The sequence below is a fragment of the Oryx dammah genome, unplaced genomic scaffold (assembly GCF_014754425.2).
Source record: "Oryx dammah isolate SB20612 unplaced genomic scaffold, SCBI_Odam_1.1 HiC_scaffold_3, whole genome shotgun sequence".
Taxonomy (NCBI): Eukaryota; Metazoa; Chordata; class Mammalia; order Artiodactyla; family Bovidae; genus Oryx; species Oryx dammah.
The window spans coordinates 95,289,207-95,302,537 of NW_024070187.1; the positions used below are offsets into that span (position 1 = coordinate 95,289,207).

The window sequence follows — 13,331 nt, forward strand, 5'->3', positions numbered from 1 at the left end:
AACTATTGAGCGCTACACTCCCTAGTGGGACTGATGGGTGTGATTTCAAGTTCAGAACAGTAGCAGTTCAGGCAAATACTGTAATTTCTCTTCTGGAGTCAAAGTTTTTCATTCTACAAGATAGTTTAAATAACAAATATGTTTGGAAGAGGGAGTGTGGCGGTTAGATTTCACAATAAGATGTTGAAGAGAATCAGATTTTGCCACCCCCAAATATGCCACTTTTGCATAAAGATTACTTTGAGTCAAAGGCAATTAAGAAATAGCAGGTATAGGCAAAGCTCTCTGACTTTTCTCTTTCTTTCTGAAAGTAGCACATAAACTTTCCTTTGTAAAAGTAACATAAATTTGTAACGGTATCTTGCTTTTCCATACCAGGAAGAAGATGACTTTTAATCACTAGCAAAGACTCTTAGTAGTAGAAAAGGCACCAACTTGAGTTAGTATAACACACCTTACCAAGTAACTCTTAATTTTTCATTAATTTCCCCCATATATTAACCAGCTCACAATTTATGGCCCAGGGAAGCCCCAAACCCTTCACCTTTCTCTTGTCACTTTTCCAATATCACTCTTTGTTAAAATGTTATACAAGTCTCAAATACAGTTGCTTCTCTGGGTCTTCACTTCTTTTCTATGAAGGCCTCTTTATTCACAGTAATAAACCTTTTCTCTACCTGTCCTTTTTATTTTCTCAGTTTAATTTGCATTACCCCAGGCACTATGCTAAAAGAGAGGAGGAAAAAGGTTTCCCTTCCCCTACAATGCAGATGACTAAAAGCCACCTCTTCATTTCTAATATGTCCCGATCGGCAAGGGAAGGTGAGACAAAGAGCTGAGAAAGAGGGACACTGAAGGGAGTTGGGGAGGACAGCATCAAGATCTATGTGAAGACCTGGGAATCTCAGATCAACATCACTTAGCTCAACATCTTGCCAAGGAGCAATGCCACTAGGGCCAACCAAAGAGTTCAAAATCTGGATTTTTATCAGCCACTTTTATGAGATCAGTTTGATTATGTAACCCAAATAGCTCCAGACAAAAGAAAGAACAGCCAACAGACTCAAATTAAACCGTTCAGCAAGAAATGAATTCATTCTTACTTTGCCAACTGGCTTCTCAAGCAGAGGGCTTGCAAAGCAGATGGGAGTTATGCTGCTGTACATCGAAGGTTTCCATTGCTGTTCCTATGAGAAAGGAAACAGAGAGAGGTTTCAGGGACTTGGCTGGCTCTCCTACTGCATGAAGCCGTTCTCCTGCTTCTCACAACAGTGCCTCAAGCACTTAACCATAATGGTTGTCACTTGAAATACCCGAGTCAGCATTTTTACACAGGCACCTTCAGCTTGTAGTCAGTGCAAACTCATTTAACCTTATGCAGGGGTACATTACAAAACCTCTTATGACATTCTGAAGGAATATCGACAGAAGTGCAGAATATTTTCAGCCTAATCTGCTAAAGTATCTTGCAGAACATAGATTAGACTATGTGAATCTTTTTTGTTGTTGTTAAAAAAATAACACTACAAGTATCTCATCTTATTGCATAGAAACACTGATCACAGCTCAACTTCTGGTTTTCAAACCTCTGATTCTATATGGAGTACTGTCCAAAATTCTCTACCTGCCTTTTAGAACACTCCAAAATGTGGCTCTTTTTCCCTTTTTTGCTTTAGTTCCAACTCTCTCCTATATTTACCTAAACCTCAAGCTACATTTGGCCAATTGTGTTTTTCTTCAGTAGATTCCAGTCTATGCCTTTGTTTATACTGCTCCTAGTTTCTAAAAGATCCTTTCTTCACTATCTGTCTATGATTTCCCACCTGTCCTAAAAAGCACAGCTCAGATTCCCTAAGAAGCATTTTGCTATATTCCTCCACTCTGGCTAGAATCAAAATAAACTTCTCCCAATCACAGGATTCACATCCTATTATTAGGGTACTTGTCATTATCTGCTGGGAAGTGACTTACTGAAGACAGGTCTCCTGTTTTTGTTATCTTTGTATCCTTTATAATCTAACGCAGGTCTTATGCATAGCTCTAGTCTGAATGTTTGTGTCCCCCGCCCCAGAATTCATATGTTGAAATCCTAAAGCCCTTAAGGGCTTCCCTGTTGGTCCGGGGGTTGGGACCTCACCTAACGCAGGGTGTTAGTTTGATCCCTGGTCAGGGAGCTGAGGTCCTGTATGCCTCTCAGGCAATAAAAACAAAACATAAAAAGCAGAGATGGTATTGCAACAAATTCAGTGGAGACTTTAAGGACGGTTCACATAAAAAACAAAACAAAACCTTAAAAAACTCCTAAGCCCCAAATGGTGAAGGGATTAGGAGGTGGGGGCTTTAGACAGTGATTTGGGAAATGATTGGGATTAATGTCTTTGTAAAAGACATCCCAGGGTGCTGGCTGGCCTCTTTCCCATGTGAGGATACAAGGACAAGTCTGTGCCCTGGAAGAAGACTCTCACTCAACTGTGCTGACACCCTGATCTTAGACTTTGAGTCACCAGAAATCTGAGAAATAAATGTCTGCTGCTTATAAGCTCCCAATCTGTGGCATTTTGTTACAGCAGCCTGAACAGACTAAGACATAGATATAAGTGCTTTCCATGACAGTACTCTTGCCTTTTGTCAACTGAATCTTTTCTTTATGTAGAAACGCCCCAGCCGATCCAGCTCTCTCTGGCCCTCAGCTCTCATTCTCACTAAGCACATTTTTCAGTCTCATTAGAGGAAATATCAAGATACTTGTTATTGGGAAAAAAAAATCTTAACCGTAGGTACCAACAACCCCATAAAATAAAAATGACCTTTAAAACTGAATCAAGCAAGTATTGACCCATCCCCGCCTCCTGCTGTCCATTAATTGGCCATGTTTCTTGAGTGAAAGAAAGATTTTTTTCAGTGGTCTTAGCAAAGGAATGGAGTACGACCCTCTGGAATCTCTACCCCTGCTGTTACTAATTATCTTACTCTGGGCAAATTACTCATACTTTCGACCAGGGTGGCCCTGCCTGTAAATGTGGTTCATGTTATTTACACATATCTCGCAGGGCATTTTGAGACAAATTGTGGAGCTATCTGTGGCCTAGAAAGGCAAAGCATGATTCCTGGTGAAGAGGCCCCTGCAGTCTACCCCCAGGAGAAGCCATTCAAACCTCTGACTTTCTTCCTGTGGTCTAGAAACAGGGGTGATGGTCAAATTCCAAGGCATATGGCTTTCTGTTCATTAGGAGTGAAGCTGAGACCAGCAACTCATTTCACAGGTCACGTTCCAGCCATCAAAGTTTAATTACTACCAAACCTATTGGCCCAGGTCCCAACCACGTTAGGGCATGCATGAAAGTTCTAAAGGATCCAGTTACCAATTCCCACCTTTCAGAGATAAAAAGACATTCATTGAGTAGCACCAGAGAAAAAGCTGAAATACATCAAGTGAGACTGTGACTTTTTTTTTTTTTTTAATGAAAATAACAGTTCAGTGTTGATGATCAGGACACATGACTCAGTTTCAAGGAAGTCAATCTGCAGACATAGTCGACGAATTTGAGGAACTCTGCCCTTCCCTCTAAGGCTGGTCCAGTTGCTATGGCAACAGGTAACTAGTTTTCTTAGGTGGATGTGCAGCTTGATTTTCTTTGGGACCAGAGTCTCTTGATATGATTGCACTGGGTATATTTAAGACTGAAACAACCTATGAGTCTCAAAGCACAGATCTCTTACCTAGAAATCATTTGTGTGGTGGGAAAATATGCGACGATTCTGGGCCATAAATAAAAGGATATTTCTGAGATAATGGGTTCACATACAAAACACAGAGTAGTTGGGCATGTTGTTATGACTAACTTGTCATCCAGGCTCTAAGTCATGTCTGACTCTGAGACTCCATGGATTGCAGCACACTGGGCTTCCCTGTCCTTCACAATCTCCTGGAGCTTGCTCAAACTCACTTTCATTGAGTCAGTGATGCCATTCAACCATCTCATCCTCTTGACATCCAACCTATGTCACCTTCCATCTCCTCCTGCCCCCCTAAATAGTATTTCCCTTTCCTTCTCTCCTTGGGTCATTTTAGGCTTTCCAACAAAAGGTTTGTTGTTGCTATTATTTGGGTACTTGAGTGGCTGGGTGGCTGGTATTGGGAGCTGTTCCCCATCTAATGTATTGTTTGTTCTATGTGGGGACAGGGACTCTGAGGATGGTCTTAAAGTGGAATAAGAGAAACTTTGGGAAAAGTCAAAGCCTCAGGCAAATCCGGCCATCCTCTCCAGCTCTCTGCAAGATAAGGGTGAAACTGCCCCTTTATCTTCTTCCCATAATAACTTCAGAGCATTCCTGAGAAGCTACAGAACTGCTGAGAGCTCTCTGCAATGACAGGTACCTGGGGTTACTTTTCTAAGACTGGATTCCTAAAAGGAGACCAAAGAAGTGGTTAAGACCATGAACTGTAATTACAACCTTTAGTGTTTACCCTGGAGTCTGGAATATAAGGGCAATTCCTGGTGCCGAAGGACAGAAATAATCCAGAATTTTGAGGAGGAAGGACACAAGGATCACCTCGCAGCTCAGCTCGTTGACCGAGCAGTGGGATCAGTGCGGGTGGCATCTGCCCAAGGGGGTGTCACTGGGCAGGTCACACAACCCTAATAACTCTGAAGAAAAGAATGTGTCCTTGCTCAGAAATCTCGATTTTTTTTTTAATTAATTTTTATTGCAGAGTAGTTGCTTTTCAGGAGCTTTCCCAGTGGCTTAGATGGTAAGAATCTGCCTTCTATGGGGGAGACCTCGGTTCGATCCCTGGGTAGGGAAGATCTCCTGGAGAAGGGAATGGCAACCCACTCCAGTATTCTTGCCTGGAAAATTCCATGGACAGAGGAGCCTGGCAGGCTACAGTCCATGGGGTCTTAAAGGGTCAGACACAAATGAGTGACTAACACACACACATACACAGTGGCTTTAAAATATTGTGTTAGTTTCTACTGTACAGCAAAGTGAATCAGCTTTATGCATACATGTGTTAGTCCCGCAGCTGTGTCCCACTCTTTGCAACTCCACAGACTGTAGAACCTCTAGGCTCCTTTGTCCATGGGATTCTCCTGGCAAGAATACTGGAGTGGGTAGCCATTCTCTTCTCCAGGGGATCTTCCTGACCCAGGGATCAAACCTGGATTTCCCATATTGCAGGCAGATATTTTATTGTCTGAGCCACCAGGGAAGCCCCGTATGTACACATATACCCCCTCTTTTTTGGATTTGTATCCCATAGAAACCACGGACATGGATGTCAATCAACTGCCTGTACCTCCTCCCCACACCTCAGGGCTGTAAACAATGTGTCCTGTTTTGAGATACAAGCAGATTCTACTTCAAAGACGGCCACCCCTCTATCCATCCTCAACTTGTCACCCATCCTTTATCCTGATTAAAGATGACCGCACCTTCCATCTACAGAGTGCTCCCAAAGGACTGAGGACAATTTTACCCCAAAGGATTATGAGGCACTTCTATATTGCACCTTTTGAGGAAATATCAAGTTACTTTCCCCTGTAATTAACATCTATGAAAATACACTCTTTTTTATTTTTGGCCTTTTGAATCATTTCTTTAGAATATTTTTCCAGGAGTAGGGTTCCTATGCCAAAGATATGGACATTTTTATGGCTCTTGTGATTTACTATTTATACTGCTTTTCAAAAGGATTGGGCTGGTTCACACAGCTACCGTATGTCATATGTGTATCACATATGTGTATGTGTTACACATATGTATACACACTTTTTTCAACACAGCAAACTTATGAGCAGTACTTTCAACAGCTGCTTCTGGGACTCAGGAGGGGAATATATTTCAAACATTTAGTGGGAACCAGGGAAGGGAAAGTTCCTAAAAGGGATGTGATATAGCTACATAGACAGGAGGGGCCAGGCCCCATGGCTCTGCCCCTCTACTCTCTGTCCCCGCAACATAAGAGTTGGGACCAATCAACAGGAACCTGGGTTCACCCCACCCAGGCCAGCCGGAGTTCCTTCTTAGCAAGGGTCAAGCACATAGACACAGAGGTGAGGTGGCCTTGGGAAGGGAGGAGAGCTGGGTGGAGGGCCATTAAATGTTGACTCACTCAGGCTTGACCAGACTTCCTCCCTTTTTCCACACTCCAGTACAATTTTGGTGAACTTAAGTAAACTGCACCCGCTGCTAAGTGTTCCCACTTCCTCTGGGTTATTATCACAGACCCGCACCAGCTCCGGTATATGAAAATCCCCTCCCCTCAAAACCTATGAGCAGAGAGAGGCTCATGGGGAAGAACAGACTCGCAGGCATTCCAGTTTTTAAGTTTCTGGGCAGAATCCTGGGAGAACCTGAGCTGCTTAAATATTCTTCAGTGCCTCCCCCAATATGCATTTCCCTTAAATGCTCCGCTGAGTCTTGGCATGTCAATTTCTAATTCTTAGATATTTTACATGTTGATTTTTAAATGTCCCTTGTGCTTTTGCCTTCCTTTCCTATGTTTTATGCATCTTCAGTACCACCTGTACTTACCACAAGGCTGCCATTACAAAACACATTAAAACAAGTGCCTTCAAAATGCTCAACAATGAGACTTTTGAAAGAAAGTGGCACATCCCTCTCACCACAGTCTCCTCTCTCTGAGTTTCCTGCCAGCCTTTATCCAGATGAATGTATATTTAGCTACAACATCACTTTGCTTTACTCTGAACATCACCTTACATATGTTCTGTGTTGTTATGTAGTTTTAGGGCTTATAATTTTTAGTGATTACATCATGTTCCATCAACAGGATGGAGTATAATGTCATTTACTATCCTGATACATATTTTATTTCCATTGTTTTGCTGTAATTTTTTTTTGAAGTTTTTAAAACAGTTCTGTTGATACAATTCACATGCCATCCACTTCACCCATTTAAGGTATACAATTCAATATTTCTAAAAAAAAAAAAAAAACACAAGGTTGTGCAGCTATTGTTGTTGTTCAGTTGCTCAGTCATGTCTGACTCTTTGCAAAGCCCATGGACTGCAGCACACCAGGCTTGCCTGTCCATCACCATCTCCTGGAGTTAGTTCAAACTCAAGTCCATGGAGTCGCTGATACCATCCAACCATCTCATCCTCTGTCATCCCCTTCTCCTCCCTCCTTCAATCTTCCCCAGCATCAGGGTCTTTTCCAATGAGTCAGCTCTTCGCATCAGGTAGCCAAAGTATTGGAGCTTCAGCTTCAGCATCAGTCCTTCCAATGAATATTCAGGGTTGATTCCCTTTAGGATTGACTGGTTTGATCTTGCCATCCAAGGGACTCTCAAGAATTTTCTCCAGCACCACAGTTCTAAAGCATCAGTTCTTCAGTGCTCAGCCTTCTTTATGGTCCAACTCTCACGTACATACATGACTACTGGAAAAACTACAGCTTTAACTATACGGACCTTTGTTAGCAAAGTAATGTCTCTGCTTTGTAATATGTTGTCTAGGTTTGTGCAGCCATTACCACAATGTAATTTTAAAGTATCTGTGTCCCTGCCAGAAGAAACCCTTTACGTATTAGTAACTCTCCACCATTTCCCCATCCCCTCCCCCTAGTCCTAGGCAAACATTAGTCAACTTTCTACTTGTGTTTTTGCCCATTCTAAACATTTTATATTTACATAAATGAAATCATACAATATGCTGGGTCTTCTGTGAGTTTCATCTAGTGTAATGGTCTCAAAGATTATCCATGTTGTAGGATATATCATCCTTCATCGTTTTTTGTTGTCCAAAAAAGTTCCTTTAAATGGAGATACCATATTTTATTGATCTATTTATTCATATAAGTTGTTTTTACTTTGGGGCTATTATGAATAAGGCATTTATGAACATTCATGTACAAATTTTCATTTCTCTTGGTTATACAACTAGGTATGGAAATGCCAGATCATAAGACATTTCTATATTTCACATTTTGAGGAACTATCAAACTATTTTCCCCTGCAGTTAATACCTATGAAAATATACTCTTTTTTGGTCTTTTAAATCATTTCTTTAGAATATTTTTCCAGGAGTAGGGTTCCTATGCCAAAATTATGGACATTTTTGTGGCTTTTGCTATTTACTATCTATACTGCTTTTTGAAAGGATTAGACTATAAGTAAAACACAATATCTAAATAAGTTTACACAACTACCATGTATCATATGTGTATCATGTATTCATGTATCATGAATTCTCATACACACACTTTTTTCAACACAGCAAACTTTTGAGGAAGATGCCACAATTAATCTCATATTTATAGATGAAGATACCAAGGGTCATAGAGATTGGAAACTCAAGTGTTAGATGACCAACCAAAGCCAAGCAATGCCTCTTTTATGGGCTTCATTGGCTTCAAGTGTCTGAATCCAACATGTCATTGGTTTCAATGAGTAATTGCTGACTACGTGTCTCTCTGTAATTTCTTCAGCTTGTGTCACAATGAAACAAGAATGGCGACGGAGTCAGAGGCACGGGATCAAATTCCAGCCTCATAACATGCTAGCATGGAGACCTAGAGTAGGTTGCTGAATCACTAAGCATCTGTTTCCACAAACATACAACATGATGATACCTACGTCATAGGCTTATCTGGAGGATTTGAATTAAAATTCAAGTCAGCAAAAAAACTTACATAATAATGCTCAGATCATTTTTCATGTTAATGACAAATGGCTTATTGTTATTCTTCCTTGGTGCCCTCTTCAAAGTAAAATATTAGGTATCTTCAATTCCCTATTATAATTTAATACATTTTCTCCTCTACTGTCAGTCAGAAAATTATCCTCTGAGTTACTGTAACTTAGCTCTATACTAAATTTATGACTTTTTATATAAAATATTGATTATATAAGCAATATCAAGGTTTATAAAAATGTTTCAATAAAATTTATAGCAATTATAGATTTTAAAAAATTATAAAAGGCACAAGTAAATTATTTAGAAACATCAATTAAGTTCAAATGGTGTATTTACTTTTAAATTAAAAATATTCAGAACTTTTAAATTATAAATTATACTTAAAAATTTTAAGTAAAACACAAAGTCTAAAATACAAATATTTTAAATATTAAAAAATAATCAATCATGAGTTAATAAAATAAGAATTGGCTCATAAACATAAATGCTTATTTTAAAAGTAGAAGTCTGATGGTATCGGGAGAGAGGAGGGAGGGGGGTTCAGGATTAGGAACACGTGTACAGCCATGGCAGATTCATGTTGATGTATGGCAAAACCAATACAGTATTGTAAAGTAAAATAAAGTAAAAGAAAAAGAAAAAGAAAGAGCAAAAATAAATATATAAATAAAAGTAGAAGTCTGGCTCAAAGGACCTTGTAAACAAGATAATAATGATAAAGCAAAAATAGCTGTGGTCCCTCATTCTGAAGTCTTGGGTTTCTGAAAATCTTTGACACTCACTTGGTATATGACCTCTTTGGGGTTCCGCATTTCTTTAGCAATAAAAAGTATAGTATATAATTTGCTGTTTTTAAAAAGAAGATCCTATAAGGCAATGTATCTGAAAACAATCAACAACACATAAAAATTGTACAGCTTTTTGATACATCAAAACCTAGGTGTGATAGTTAACCCCACACAATTTGTCCATTCACTTATATGATAAGAACCCTAAATTATCTAGGAGTTCAGAAAAAATAGGAAGGAAAATAAAAATGCAAAGTCATCATCTATCCAAACGTGAGAAAATATCACATAAAAGAAGAAATAGTCCTCTCCCTTGTACTGACCTCCCATGTATCACTGGAGGTCAATATCATATGCAAAATGATTCAGGAAGTATAGGCTAATAAAATAATCATATGGAACTTTTACAGGAAGGAGGGAAGGATGCTGTAACTTGCATCTTTGCAGATGGGATCTGCTTGGTGACCAGTGGCAAACTTAGGGGAAAGTATCAATAGGTAAGCAGCAAGTTATAAGCTTATTTCAAAATCATACATTGCGGTCTTAACTCCCAGGACCTCAGCATGTAACTGTACTTAGAGATAGCTTGTTTCAAGAGATGATTAAGTTAAAATGAGATAATCAGCGTGGGCCCCAATCCAAATAACTGCAGTCCTTATAAGAAGAGGCAATGTATACACAGATGCACACGTAAGGAAGGTCATGTGAAGATACAAGAACATGGCCATCTGTGAGCCAAGGAGGGAAGTCTCAAACCAACTCTGGTGACAGAGTCATCTCAGACTTCTAGCCTCACAGAACCATGAGAAAGTAATTTTCTGTTGTTTCAGTCACCCAATTTGGAAACCCTAGAAAATGAATAGACAGCTTCCCAGCAAAAACAAAACAACAAACAAATTCAATATCAGGAGGAAGGACTTTTAGCAGAGAAGCTTTGGGGGACTTTGAGGCAGTTAGGTGGAACCAGTGGTAAGGAACCCACCTGCCAATGCAGGAGACAGACATAAGAGATGCGGATTCTATCCCTGGGTCAGGAAGATCCTCTGGAGGAGGAAATGGCTATCCACTCCAGTATTCCTGCTTGGTAAATCCTTTGGACAGAAGAGCCTGGAGGGCTACAGTCCATAAGGTCACAAAGAGTTAGACACAACTGAAGGGACTTAAGCACAAGCAGCTGGTGTAGAAAGGTTTCCAAATAAACTGGATGTTGCCTTGACTAGTGACAAAACAGATGCAGATGTTTGCATGGACAGGATTTTGTACATCAGTGCTGAGCAGGCCCTGGGGGTACTCAGGTGAATACGATGCTGTCTTACTCTCAGGGACGCCTCCCAGTCTAGTGGGAGAGAGAGGTGAACAGATAATATTCAAAGGAGTGGTGCACATTCAGGACACAGATATATAGAAGATGCAGTCGGAGAAAAGGGAGAGCAGCTGGCCCAGCCAGGAGAAGGGTTCCTGTGACCAGAAGGTTTCTGGAGAAAGGTGGTACAGGAGCTGAGGCCAGGAGGACAAAGTTAGGTAGTCAAAGAAGTGGTATGGGGCAGGGTGGCTGGGGGGTGGTGGGTTGCTGGGGATAGAGAAAGAGACGTATGGTGTCAAAGGAGTGTTGAGTTTTTATGTCTGACTCTCTGGGACCCCATGGACTATAGCCCACCAGCCGCCTCTGTCCATGGAATTTTCCAGGCAAGAATACTGGAATGGGTTGCCATTTCCTACTCTAGGGTTTTTATATGAACCACAGATAATTTGGGGCTGTTAGATCTTAAAGAGTGAGACAGAGGTAGAGCGTGCTGACTCTGGAGAAGTAGGTAAGAGGCCCACGATACTTTTATAGCAATATGTGAATGGATTTTCTGGACAGCAGACAGGAGCATGCATTTGAGAGGAGGAGAGACTAGGAGCTTGGCAAATATTTAGGCCACTGTGGTCACAAACCAGGAAAGACAGAGGTGTAGAGAGTTAAGGAGTGGAGACAGAGGCACAGACTATAGACTCCAGGAGAAAGAAAGGACATGAGGCGGGTACAGCTGAGGGGTAGTTTGTTTGCCTCAGGGTCTGCCCTGGGCACCAAAAGGCCCAAAGAGCACTCCCCACTGTGGAGCCCTGATTTTAAATGCCTTCATTGATGTAAAATTTGTACTACATTTTGGCCTTTCCCTGCCTTCTTGCTTCAATTCAAACTTTTCGCTGCCACCAAATATTTTTGTTTTCTCCCATGCACACACCCTGTTGTGCAGTGTGTCTGCCATTCTGCTAAGAATGACACACACGTGCACACAAGCTGCTAAGCACTAATTGTACAATTTCAGGAAGTCAGCAGATAAGTTCAGTGCTCTTATACTGACATTTAAATCTGACATTGTACAATATAGATATAAAAGATAAAATTCATACTAATAATTTGATTTAATATTTAATATTTGGCAGACCACAAATGGAGCCATAGCCATGGGCCTAATTCTCCCAAAGAGCAAATAGGTGATACAATTTCAAGTGCAGAGGTTAGGAAGCCCACCTTTGGATTATCTGCACTTGAAATTTCTTTTCTAGGGAAAAGATATTCATTCTGTAATTAACAGCAAAATTTTTAATGTGTGAAATTCCCTGGGAGAGATGGCATGTTGGATTTCATTCACAATAAGAGAGAAGAGGGCTTCCCAGGAGGCTCAGAGGTAAAAAACTTGCCTGCCAATACAAGAGACACAAGAGATGAGGGCTTGACACCTGGGTCAGCAAGATCCCCTGGAAATTCCAGGCAAGTTTTCTTGCCTGGAAAAATTCCATGGGCAGAGGAGCCTGGCCAGCACCACACAAAGGTGGTTGTTATTGTTTGGTCATTAAATTGTGTCCGACTCTTTTGCGACCCCATGGACTGTAACCCACCAGGCACCTCTGTCCATGGGATTCTCCAGCAAGAATACAGGAGTGGGTTGCCAGTTCCTCTTCCAGGGGATCTTCCTGACAGAGGGATCAAACCCACACCTCCTGCATTGGCAGGTAGATTCTTTACCACCTAGCCACCAGGAAAGCCGCACAGAAAGATTACTTTCTCTCAAAGAAACAAAAGAAATGGAATTTACAGTGATAGTAGAGAGGACACATGCCAGGGACATTTAATCTGAAATTCTATTATGAAAGGTAAAACTGTAAAACAGATATATTATAGGCATTGTATATGGCAATAGTTCATTTTCTTTTACTGCCATGTGTACCATTCTGGGACTATATCACATTTCTTTTTCTGTTTCTATTAGCTGGTTCCTATTGCTTACAAATAAGAACTTCATGAGACATGTGCAAAAATCCGGAGAGGAATGCTATAGGTTAGGAGTAGCAGGGAGAGAGGTCCTGATGCCATTATGTAACCACCTTGTATTGATTACTTTTTAATCAGATATTGTAACTAAGTGTTCACACACATACACACACACACACACACACTCTCTCTCTCCCCCCTAGATCAATAGTTAAATAGTCAGAGATAACCCCAGTTAATCATTCTCACTCAACAATGATATCCAAGGCATTGAATTAGGCAAAATCCTATGAAGTATGATTAGTATTTATGCAAACTGGGAAACTTACATTTAATAAACTGAAATAAATGGCTTAAGATCATCTATGTAATGACAAAGTAAGAATTTGAACCCAACATTGTCTGCCTGCAAAATCTATGCTTCTCGTCAACATACAATATTGATAATTTCTTTTTCTGAAGCTAAGAAAAAAGCTGATTAATTTATGAAGGACATGTAAAGCAGATCCTGTTAACTCTAAATGATATCAAGTAGCACCAGCAGTCTTTCAGGATTCCTTATTTTCCCCAGTGTCTGTGCAGAGCATCCAAGGCAAGGTGGTAGATGTGACTCAGAAAGGA

General features: G+C 40.6%; 1 protein-coding gene across 1 annotated transcript in view; it reads right to left on the reverse strand.

Annotated features, from left to right (window-relative positions):
* The window catches only part of RASGEF1B (RasGEF domain family member 1B), a 653,319-nt gene that overhangs the window by 171,754 nt on the left and 468,234 nt on the right, over positions 1 to 13,331 (reverse strand). The window contains exon 4 of the mRNA XM_040237187.1: positions 1,104 to 1,187. Within this exon, the coding sequence (XP_040093121.1) occupies positions 1,104 to 1,187 (84 nt within the window). The remainder of the gene's footprint in view (positions 1 to 1,103; positions 1,188 to 13,331) is intronic.